At 45.9% G+C, this 12,198-nt stretch overlaps 2 protein-coding genes across 2 annotated transcripts in view; one reads left to right on the top strand and one right to left on the bottom strand.

Annotated features, from left to right (window-relative positions):
• LOC311583834 (uncharacterized protein) overlaps positions 1-12,198 on the bottom strand; it is a 249,954-nt gene that overhangs the window by 211,034 nt on the left and 26,722 nt on the right. The window lies entirely within an intron of this gene.
• Positions 3,807-4,558, top strand: LOC311583062 (large ribosomal subunit protein eL8-like; the record flags this gene model as incomplete). The annotated part of the gene is made up of 1 exon (XM_084756410.1): positions 3,807-4,558. The coding sequence occupies exon 1, from the start codon at positions 3,812-3,814 to the stop codon at positions 4,556-4,558; it is 747 nt and encodes a 248-aa protein (XP_084612536.1). The 5' UTR covers positions 3,807-3,811.

The following is a 12,198-nucleotide window of genomic DNA, read 5'->3' as shown; positions in this document are numbered from 1 at the left end:
ATACTCAACCCCTTTGTCTTCTCACCCTGCCCCAGGGAGGACCAGCCACTCCAGCTCCTGCTGCTCAGCTGCCTGCTCCTCCCTAGTTGTGCAGTGACCACGCCTTCAACGCCTTGGGACCTTGGAGCTTGCCTCAGCTCCTATCAAGGCCCTCAGCAGGCACTTGCCCTTCTTCCTCCTGGAAGCAAGGAAGATAACATATATGGCCCATTACTCAGCTGGCATGGACTTAACCCTCTGTGTCCCGGCCCGCCGGGGTTCGACTCATGCTCAGGAGGAGAATTTTCCTGTATGAGGACAGAATAAAAGACACGAAGAAGGAGGCAAGTCTGGATTCTGATCAACTCCATTTATTGAAAATTTTCACAGAGTTTATATAGGCACAGAGGCATGGGTTTTTGCGTAAGCAAGGGTTGCTATGGATACCTAATTCTGGAGTGCTCATGCAGGTATCTATGTTTACCTCTGCTCTAATTGCAGGAGAGAAATTCCAGAGAGAGAAAGAAGTTGTGAAAATCAGGTTAGTCAGGAAAACGTTCCTGGAACTGTTGCTCGCAGGCACCTGGCCTTTAATCTGATCTCACCAGAGTCTTACTGGGAAAGCTAGTTTATAGCCAGAAAGGAGTAGCTCGGGAGTCTTAGAATGACCAGCCCCCACCACAAACCACGACAGTTCTAACTGCCAAACCATGACAGGGCCAGCTGGTTTCTGGTAAATGGCAGACTGCTGGAGAAATAGGAACCTAGACTCCGACAAGATGGCTGAACATTGGCCATATAGCCCGTCCCCTACACGTCTGCCCCACAACTGCCCAGAATGTTAACACTTAAAGAGAGAGTTTAGGAAACAAGATTTTTATTTTGTGGCTGCATGCAGGGTTCAGGTAAACTGTGGCTACTTTTCACCTGGTACACATTGGACAATACTGGGGGGATGTGGGAAGCAAGAAACATTCTGTGTGTGTATGTCTGTATGTGTGTGTGTAGATACTGTAAGGCTCTCTCTCAGCCAGCCTGAGAACGTGACCCAGACAAGCTTGGAAAAATGACCCAGAGAGAATTAAAGGCCAGCTTAGCTTCAGTTTCTGAGATCAAGGTGGCCAACCGAGATAAACAATTTCAACTAAGGTAAACAATTACCATCTGGAAATTCTCTGGAAACTCCTCAACACCCCTCTTTGCCAAGAACAGCTCCCGAGGCCAACGACCCCTGCAATAGCCAATAATAATTAGACAAGCACCCCTAGTGACCAGCAGAGCCAATCCTAACATAGGGCACGCAGCCCCTCCTAACCTTTGCGGTTTTAGCCTTTAAAAATAGTCTGTAACAATGACTCAAGGTGCCTGCCTCCCGAGTGAGTGCTGAGGCCCCCTGACATGCGGCAACAATAAACTTTGTGCTTTTACATCAACACTGTGGTCCTCAAGTGGTCTCTCGCGATGACCCCCTACTACCCAAGTAAACTCTAGGGTCCAACAATACGTGTATAGGTAGGCATATGTATCTCCAGCAAACACCAAAACAAAAACACAGCTGTATTATGAAGGTTCTCTGCATGAACAGAACTGATATAATGAATCTACATATGTAGAAAATGGATTTAAAGGCTGGGCAGTGGTGGCACAAGCCTTTAATCCCAACACTTGCAAGGCAGAAGCAGGAAGATCTATGTGAGTTCAAGACCAGCCTGGGCTACAGAGTGAGTTCCAGGACAGCCAGAGCTGTTACACAGAGAAACTCTGTCTATAAAACAAAACAAAACAAACACACCAAAAAGTGGATTTAAGCTGTGAGAGACAGGGAGGTACCCTGGTCAAGTTCCCGGAATCAGGGTGGGAGATGCGAGGCAGCTATAAACACAGGCTCTCATGTCACCACCCTCTCCCTCCTGCACTAATGCTCTGTTTCCCTGTCATTCATGAAGTAGGGGCTGCTAAACTGAGCTCCCCACCCCCACCCCATACTCTGTGCACTGTCTGGGTAAGATAAGAACTCTGAAACTGCCAGTCAGGAGGTGGATCAGGAGTCCAAGGGCAGCTTCACCTTTGAGACCAGCTTACAATGTGAGACTGTGTCTCAAATAAGCAAACAGACAAAAATCCAGAAAGACAGTGCTTAAAGAAAATGATACTTTGTTTCCTGAGCCAGGAATCAAGGTTCAAATAGTAAACATTGTGGAATACTGAGTTTCCTTGTGGGAGAGACTACAGGAACTTTTAAAACAGAAGGAGGAGGGAGGAGAAGGAGGAGGAGGAAGAGGAGGAGGAGGAAACAACAACATCATAGTCAATCCATTTCTTAGTCCATTTGTGGCTCCAGGCTTCACACAGTCATCTTATTTGCCTGGACTAAAGTGAAGGCAGAGGACAATGCCTCTTCCAGATAAAAACCTCAAGATAAACACTACATCTCTGAAGAGCAGTGGAGGCCCAAGTCAATGTGCCCTGCATGGAACTGGCCTGGCCTCCACAGTCCAGCACTTGCTGTGTCTCTTGCCTCTGTCTTCATCCCTCAGCTGGCTTTCTCTCCTCACTGGTGGCTCCTGCTTCTTCCTGCATGGGAGCTTCAGGCAGAAGCAGGCTACTGGCCAGCTCCCTCCATTTTTTATAAGAGATTTATCTTTCATCTTTTAATGGTTAACCGAGTCCCAAAGAACACGCAGGCAACGAAGCAGAGACCTGATGCTCAAGGACTCTCCTTCCTGGAGTGCACAGGTTGGGAACCGGAGCTCATCTGTCCCTGTATGTCCTTACTGACTCCAGCCTTTCAGCCTTGTGCTGGGGATAGGTGATGCTGATCTCAGGTTAGTAAGAATGTAACCTCAGAGCTGTAGGGCTCTGCTGGTTAAGGTTGAAATCTGTTCTTCAATGGACATCCAATTCTAAGCTGGGACTATGAGGAATGAACTCCCTTTCTCAGCTGAGGCCCCTCACTCCACCTGATCTGGTGACCTAAGAAGAATCCAGCTCTTCTCTGTAGTCCCTTAGTTTATTCCTGCCCCAGGATCCCATCCAGGATACAGGATACACTTAGTCCTCTCCCTGAGTTTCTCTCTCACAGAGCACTATACAACAGTTGCTTCCAGGACCAGAGTTCATTAGCTGTGTAAACCAGTCTTATACTGTGTGTACTGAGCCAGTGTGATGGTTAACACTCTATTTCTCACAACAATACTCTGCAGGAGGTGTTATTGTCATCATTTGAATGGCAAGGGAAATGAGACAAGATCAGAGAAGGGACGTTACCCAAGGTTAAACTGCTACACAGTGGCTGGGCTGGGAGTCTGACTCTAGGAATCCAATTCCCGAGGCTGTGCTCTGAGGTACCTGACTCCACGAAACATGCATAAACCTGGGTCGGTTTCCTTCCTGTAGACGGTCCTACCATACCTGAACATAGCTCCTGCTGAGGGCAGGATGGCAGAGACATCCAGAAGATGAATGGCCACAGAGACCATGAGAGGAACTAGTGTGTGTCAGCACACAGCACTCTCTGTATAGTCCCTCATGGACAACCGAAACTCAAAGAAAATGCTGGCCTAAATATAGAATGGTGCATAATTTTTTATGCATTAGGTGTGTAAGGAGCAGAGATTGCTGTGTATAACTTAAACTCCCCAGGAACAATAAATGCAGTCTGGAAATCCATCCCATCCAGACATTTGCTCACACATTTGGAAACAGCCATGAGCACTTCAAAATCAAGTGCACCAGATGCTCAGGTAATCATGCAGTGACAACAGGAAGGCATTTTCCCTCATCCTAGCAGGACAGTATGGAAACTGTCTTTTGAAGAGACACAAAAACACAGATGTGCTCTCTCCTCCAGCCCAGCAAGATGCCCAAGGGAAAGAAAGCCAAGGGGAAGAAGGTGGCCCCGGCCCCCGCCGTGGTGAAGAAACAGGAGGCCAAGAAGGTGGTCAACCCTCTGTTTGAAAAGCGGCCCAAGAACTTCGGCATCGGGCAGGACATCCAGCCCAAAAGAGATCTCACTCGCTTCATCAAATGGCCCCGCTACATCAGACTGCAGCGGCAGAGGGCCATCCTCTACAAGCGGCTCAAGGTACCTCCCGCCATTAACCATTTCACCCAGGCCCTGGACCGGCAGACAGCTACCCAGCTGCTTAAGCTCGCGCACATGTACAGGCCAGACACAAAGCAGGAGAAGAACATAAGGCTGCTGGCGCGAGCAGAGAATAAAACCGCTGGGAAAGGGGACGTCCCGACTAAGAGACCACCTGTCCTTCGAGCAGGGGTCAATACAGTCACTACCTTGGTGGAGAACAAGAAGGCTCAGCTGGTGGTGATTGCCCATGATGTAGACCCCATTGAGCTGGTGGTCTTCCTGCCTACCCTATGTCAAAAGATGGGGGTCCCCTACTGCATCAAGGGAAAGGCCAGGCTGGGGCGGCTGGTCCACAGGAAGACTTGCACCACTGTTGCCTTCACACAAGTTAACACGGGAGACAAGGGTGCTCTGGCTAAGCTGGTGGAAGCTATCAGGACCAATTATAACGACAGATATTTCAAGATTTCCTTGAGGTTGATAGGTGAATAATATTCCAGTGTCTAAATATACCAAGTTTCTTTATCCATTCTTCAGTTGAGGGACATCTAGGTTGTTTCCAGATTCTGGATATAACAAATAAAACTGCTATCAAAATAACTGAGCAAATGTCCTTGCTGTGTGGTTGGAGAATCATTTGGGCATATGCCCAGGAGTCGTATAGATGGGTCTTGAGGTAGCACTATTCCAAATTTTCTGAGAAAAGACAAGATTGATTATCAAAGTAGTTATACTAGTTTGTAATCCCACTAACAGGTGTGTTGCCCTTTCTTCATATCCTTGCCAGCATGTGATGTCACTTGAGTTTTTGATCTTAGCCATTGTAAGATGGAATCTCAAAGTTGCTTGATTTGCATTTCCATGATGACTAGGGACATTGAGCATTTCTTTAACTGTTTCTTGGCCATTCAATATTCCTTTGTTGGGAACTCTCTGTTTAGTTCTGTACCCCATTTTTAATTGTATTGTTTGACTTGGTAGTTTCTAATTTCTTAAATTCTTGATATATAATTTGGATATTAGGGGATATTAGCCCTCTGTCAGAAAGAGGTCAGGTTAGTTTTTTAAAATGATGCTGTTATAAAATGGGTCCATTCTCTATTTTTCAAATGTTTTTAAAAATAATATTGGAATCTTCTTCACACAAAAAATCTGTGCACTCAGCATTAAAAGTACAATATTTTGAAATTTTTATTTTGGTTATTGGGGCTATATGTAATTCTTGCCAAGACTGCATAAAACCCAGTGCTTGTAACAGAATTTATTAATGTGTCAGGAGAAAAAAACACCCAGCATGGAAAGTATACGAAGAGTTTGCGCCTTCAAGAAATAGTGGATAAGCCTGCAGTGGTGGCACATGCCTTTAATCTCACCACTTGGGAGGCAGAGGCAGGTGTATATGTGTGAGTTCAAGGCCAGCCTGGTCTACAGAGCTAGTTCCTGGACAGCCATAGTTGTTACACAGAGAAACTCTGTCTAACCCCCCTCCAAAGGGTAGGATAAACAAAACCATTTACAGTAACAAGAAAGAGTTATAAATTGGGATATTGGAAAGTAACCACAAGCTATGAGACACATGGAGAAAGGAATACAGAGGTGAACAAATATTTTCTTCTAAATGTGGACAAAGTGTCTTGTGATATCCTCAGAAGACCAGATGACCATCTGATGGGGGTCTGAGAGGACAGCCTATCAGTCTCTTTCTGGTAAGTCAGTCTTGCCTGGGTCATGGGATTCCATCACTATTACACCTGGGAAGGGTCATCTCTCAGTCAAAAGGCCTTTCTCTGTATTTTGGGCAAGAAAGATGAATAGAATCCAAATTGGCCATAATGTGGGGCTCTGGGTATCATTTCTGAATCCCAGCAAAATATCAATAGACTAACAAATGGCAAAATATGATATCAAAGAGCAAGCCTTTCTTTATTTCTTTATTAAAATATTTATTTATTTATTTATTATGTACACAGTGTTCTGCCTGCATGTACTCCTACAGGCCAGAAGAGGGCACCACATCTCATTATAGATGGTTATGAGTCAGTCTGTTGTTGCTGGGAACTGAACTCAGGACGTTTGGAAAAGCAGACACTGCTCCTTAACCTCTGAGCCATCTGCCCAACTCCACCTTCCTAGTTTTCATACCTGGTTGTGAGAAGTCATGATATGGGGTCTTGATACTACTGGTCTATATAGCAAATACCAGGCCAGCCAGGGCCACAGAGTAAGACCCTACCTCAACAACCAAAAGTTAAATAAAAATAATGGGCGCACTTGAACAAATCAAAATAAATTCAGTTTACCAGTCAGTAGTGTATGCTCAATTTTCTTAACCAATACATTTTATTAACAACTTAGTGACCAAGCATATGTCACTTATAACCCGACTAACCAAAACAATAGGAAATGAGGATTAATGGACACAATAACAAAACCGTAAGGATATCAATTCCGAGGAACGATTCTCCTGGCACAATCTGCAGGATTTCTTCTGCTGAAACCTAGAGTAACCAGAACCCGGAACCTTAGCAGGAGCCAGAGCCCCAAAGCCTACCCTCGAGCGGTTCTCTCTAGGAGCGTCTTGAACTGCAATGATGAACAGCCAAAACTTTCCCAAGTCTCCAAAAAGCCCTGCCTCCAGTTCTGAGCTCATTTATATATCTCCTCCCAGAGTCTGGTCACAGGATCTTTTCAGCCGGCAACAATCAAGCTCTCGCATGAGGTGGTTGGTCTTCTAGTGGATTAACCTCACCTGTTCTCTCACAAGACCCTTCGAATCCTGCACTTGGGATCCTAAAACACAGGTTTATCTCTCCTTCACAGTAGTATTTTCAAATGTCAAAACACAAGGTATAGACAGAGAGGATTATGTCTGTGGTGGAGCAGACACCATACTAACATCAACAATACATGAAAAATGGAAAGTCACAAATCATTAAGAGGCAAAATCACGAGTAAGTACTTTAGCTATGGAAACAAATAGCCTGTGAGCATGTGCAAAGTTTCCTCTCAGTAGCATCAGAGGCACATATATTAAGAAAAAATATCATTTCACTAGAAGACCCCCTCTCCAAAAAATGTTTTCATGGCAACTGACAGGAAGGCACTTAAGTTTCCTATCTCCTTGCCATCACTGGGGTATGCTTAGGTACAGGGATGGCTAACTATGAGGGAACTACATTTCCCAGAGCCCTTTGCAGCAAGCTGTGACCATGGCACTCATCAGTTTCTTACCAGTTACATCAGTGGAATGTCTGGGTGCTCTGAGTGCTTGGATTTCAACAGCTTGTATCTGCTCTTCCCTTGGGCAAACCAGAATACAAACAAATTCAAGACTCAGTTTTAGACAGGAAGCCATGTCACAGCTCTAGACTCTGGTAGTACCGCAAAGTGGGAGGAGCCTGAGTAAATGACTGCAGCTAAGGGATCCTAGCAGGGGGACAACACACCTCCACATTTACATGAGCAAGGAAGAGACTTCTCCTGAGGAATGGTGAGAGCACAGTTCTAATCTCAGCCATTCAGGAGCCTAGGGTGGGAGACTGTTGTGACTCCAAGAGCAGCCTGAGCTACTAAGTGAGATCTAGGCTATCCTGAGCTACACTGAGACCGTCTCAAAATGACAATGACAATGCAAATAGAAGGCTCTATATTTTATGTCACAGTATAATATTACTGCTACTACTATTATTGCTGCTATTCTCATTTGTAATTAGATATTTGTAAACACAGACATACATATATGTAGGTATGTATGTATAGTCTCACTCTAAGGAGCACTGGCTGTCCTGCAACTTACTATGTAGTGCAGGCTGGCTTCAAATCAGAGTTCTGTCTTCCTCTCTCCTCAGTTGTGAAATTTCATGTATGCACCACCATGTCCAGCGTTTTTCTTTTTCTTAGAACAATATAGACGGTCCCTTAACTACCCAGTTGGTCGATTCCTGTGACTGTTGCATGTAGTGTGTTGTGTCCTCACGCTCCCCTGGTAGAAGCATAAAAACCCCAAGTGTGACAGACGCGTGGAGCGTTGCTATGGTATGGCTACTCAGGATTGCAAAACTACAAATAGCTCACATTTCTAGGAAAAGTGGAAGTTCCCTGTGGTGCTTCCATGTCCTGCAACACTACATATCAGAGAATATTTGGTATACTAATGAAATAATGGCTGCTGGTATTAATTAGTTATTGATATGATAAAATTAAGTAAACACTGAAAGTCATAGGAATATATACTGATTATTCCCAGTGCTAGAGATGGAAACTACATTCCTGTCCCTTCCAGACAAACACTTTACCATTATCCTACAGCCTTTGCATTGTTTAACCTCATATTTTGAAAATTACAGATATATACGTGCATATATACATATGCAGCTCTGGTTATGAGTATCCATCGTTAAACTTAACACCTTTTGATAGACCTTTGCATTTCAAATATTACTAGCCACACACTGCGCTCCTGGAGCACAGCGACAAGCCGACACACAAAGGCCCAAGCAGCTGCTCCCATCCTTACCTTCGACTTGGCTTTGCTTCTTTGCTACGATCTTCTTCTCATTTTTGAATGTGCTCAGTGTGACCCTTCTCCAGCTGCTCCGGAATTGCTTTCAATGGACAATTTCTTTCTGCCAGTCTTCCTTGGAGAGCTAAAAGAATCTCCTCTTTGGCCTCTGCTCAGACTCCAGCCAGTGCTGGGATCCTGCCATGCAGGCCACAGCTGCCTCCTGTCCTGCCTGCTAAATGGAAGGGATGCAGCCCTGGGCTGTCATCCAAAGGGATGGATGGCAATTACCTTGTGAATTCGCTCAGCGGTTTCGAAGGGCAGCGGGGGTGTTAATGCTCAGAAGCACCTGCTTCAGCACAGTGGAGTTACCTTCTAAGGAGCCTACTCAGCATCCTCTGCTTCCCAGGTTTCCAGGCACCTGGGCTCTTTCTGTGCTGCCTCTTGGCTCCTGCTGCCCCCTAGCGGCCACAATGATACATTCCCTAGAAACCATGCTCCTGCCCTCCAACCAATCAGTGCTGTTTGTGCTGGGACTCTGGCAGGGAGAGAAAAGCTGTTTCTGGCCTAGAATACCTAGGCCAGGTGTGGGCCCTGTGGTGGGAGGAGACAGCACTCATGAGCCTAACCCTGGTCTCTGCTCTTGGGTCGTCCTGGAAAATGTCTGCCTTTTGTGGCCAAGCAGAACAGGTCCCTGTCATCCTGAGGTTGATGAAAGCATTTAACTAGGGGACTGTGTACACTGTCAGAAGATGAGGCCATGACCATCCTGAAGATGAGCATGGAAACAGGCAGACATATGGCTGGAATAGCAGCTGGGAGCTTATATCATGAGACAAAAACAAAGAGACTGATAGACACACTCACACACACATACACACACACACAAACACACACACACACACACACACAGAGACAGAGCGACAGACAGAGAAGCAGAGACAAAGGGACAGACAGAGAAGCAGAGACAGAGTGACAGACAGAGAGGCAGAGACAGAGAGAGATGTTAGTGACTGTTTTAAAAATGTGTGTGTTCGCGGGATGGCTGATGAAATGGACATCATTAATGTGAACCTGTGCCAGCTAGGCAGCAGCTGAAACGGGGCCGGGGTCACAAGGCAGCCACAGTGGCACAGTGCATGCAACCGCGCGGGTGAACCAAGGCTGTTGGCCCTTGAAACCTGCCTGCCATCGCTCTTGGCGCTGTAGACCTTAGCAGAAACCAGCTTGTACCATACAGCAGACCTAAACAGCTCCCTGACAAGTGGCAGCAGGACCTGTTCCACAGAGGTTTCTGGGGTGGAGCCGGCATGGAGATGGGTGAGAAGCTGTTGGTGTCAAACGTCGGAGTGCCAGACGCTGGTATTCAGGAACTCTTTGCTGAATTTGGAACGTTGAAGAGAGCAGCTGTGCACTAGGATCACTCTGGATGAAGTTTAGGGACAGCAGATGAACGGAAGCCCAACGCCCTGAAGGCTATGAGCAGTATAACGGTGTCCCTCCGGATGGCCATCCTATGACATCCAGCTTGTCACATCATAGCATGATACACAGAGAAGTCCGGCACGAAAGCATTGACAGAGGTATCATGGCAGGAAACCGTGGATCGGCGGTTTTGGTGGCAGCAACACCAGGAGAGGAACCCGTGGAGGCAGCCAGGGAAGAGGTAGAGGCATTTGCGGGAACTCAAAGCAACATCTTTCTGCTGAGGAGCTGGATGCACAGCTGGACGCTTAGAAGGCAAGGATGGACACCAGCTAAACAGCTGAGCAAATTCGCATGTGTAACTGGACTCAGGAGCCTTGGCCATGATCCCTAGAGGGAAGGATGGCAACTGGACTGTGTGGGCAATGGTGGGTTTGTTTCTCGGTTTTCCCCCCATTCTTTGAAAATAGAGTCTAAAAACTCACGTAAAGGCTTTCCCCTCCCCCTTTTAAAATTCTGAAACAGACCTGTTATGTACTGAGGTATTTCTGAGGTAAGTTTTACTGATTGCAGTTGGGGAGAAGGTGTCACTTTCACTTTTGCCATAATAAAATAGAAATGTGTGAAAAAAATAAAAAATAATAAAAAATAAAATGTCTCTTGTTTGTTGTGATTTCTCTATTCAACTGGCTAGCATGCAAATAATTGAGTCTGGCCTACAATATTTGTCTAGTAAGCTTGACTGCACAAGAACTGAGCAGTGTTAATCTTCTCCTCACACTCTATGCTAATCTGGTTTCCTCCCAGTGTGAATCCCCAGACACTTGCACTATATGGATGTCTCTGCTCCAGCTGCTCATTTCTCATGGAGGCTGCTGGACCTCTGCTGTGGCTGAATCCTCTAAGTCCTCTCTCTTCCTTCTCCTTCCCGAGCCGCCAGGAAGTCCATTCCTATTCCCTGCTCGGCTTAGTGATTGGCTCTTAAGCTGTTTTAATGGTATTAGGAGAGGACACATGGGGAACAAAGTTTAGACAGCCTGAAGACAGTACATTCTCCGAACAAAGATTGCAACTAGCTTGGGGAAGGGAAGCAGAGAAATAAACATTTGAATCTTTACACAGTACACATTGACATAATGTCTATGAGAGAAAGAGAGGGAGAGAGGGAGGGAGAAAGAGACAGAGACAGACAGATAGAGAGAGAGAGAGAGAGAGAGAGAGAGAGAGAGAGAGAGAGAGAGGAGAGGAGAGAAGAGAGAGGAGAGAGGGGGCACACATGGGAACCGCTGTCATTCAAATTACATCAGTCCTATACCTCAAGCATCTAGAGGCTCGAAAAGGATGACTGCCTCCTCCCAGGTGTTGAGACCACTCTGGGTACCACAGTCAGCATCTGCCTGCAACCACAGCAACAGCAGCTCACCAGCATCTGCACACCCCAGTGCACACTGTCATTATTATAATCTAGCCTAGTCAGCTTGACTCTTGTACTTATTGTTGAGAGTCTTGTGTTATACCCAGCTGCCCTCATGGGAATCTTCCTGCCTGCAACACCACTCCCAGCTTTAATCAATTTTAATAGAAAATATTTAAATATCAGAGACAAGATCTTACCTATCTTTCATCTCATCATGCTATCTGTGTTACACACTTATCTGGCTGTTGTCATAAGATATCCTGACAAAGGCACTGTGAGAGTCATAGGGTTTATTCTGACATCCAGTTGGAGAGGAAGTCCATCCTGGGGAAGGCATGACATCAGGAGCCTGATGTATTTGGTCCAGTGTCCAGAGGTTCAGAAGGTGAACACACCTCTTCAGCTTTTGTTTGCCTTTTGTTCAGTCCAGGACCCCAGCCTATGGGATACAGCCACACACATGGCTAAGGTGGGCTTCCCCATTCCAATGAACTTAATTTAGGAGATCCCTCACAGGCATGCTTGCCCTAGGCTTGTGTCCTGAATCCCTCTAGATCCCAGCAAGTTGACAACATCAACAAGCACAGTGTCCAATCAACAGTCATTATAATATGTTGACTGATCATGGCTTAACATTACTCATTTTAGTATTAGTATCTAAGGTGAGCACTTTACACACATTCCCACAAGAACACAGAAGTTGAGCATTACTTCAAAAATAATACCAGTGAGAATCAGAAGACAACATGCTCGGTACCTAAGGTCTAACAAGAAGAATGTGCAAGGCTC

The sequence above is a fragment of the Acomys minous genome (genome assembly GCF_964271855.1).
Source record: "Acomys minous genome assembly, chromosome: 14".
In the NCBI taxonomy this organism is placed as follows: Eukaryota; Metazoa; Chordata; class Mammalia; order Rodentia; family Muridae; genus Acomys; species Acomys minous.
This window is presented reverse-complemented; position numbering and strand designations above follow the sequence as displayed.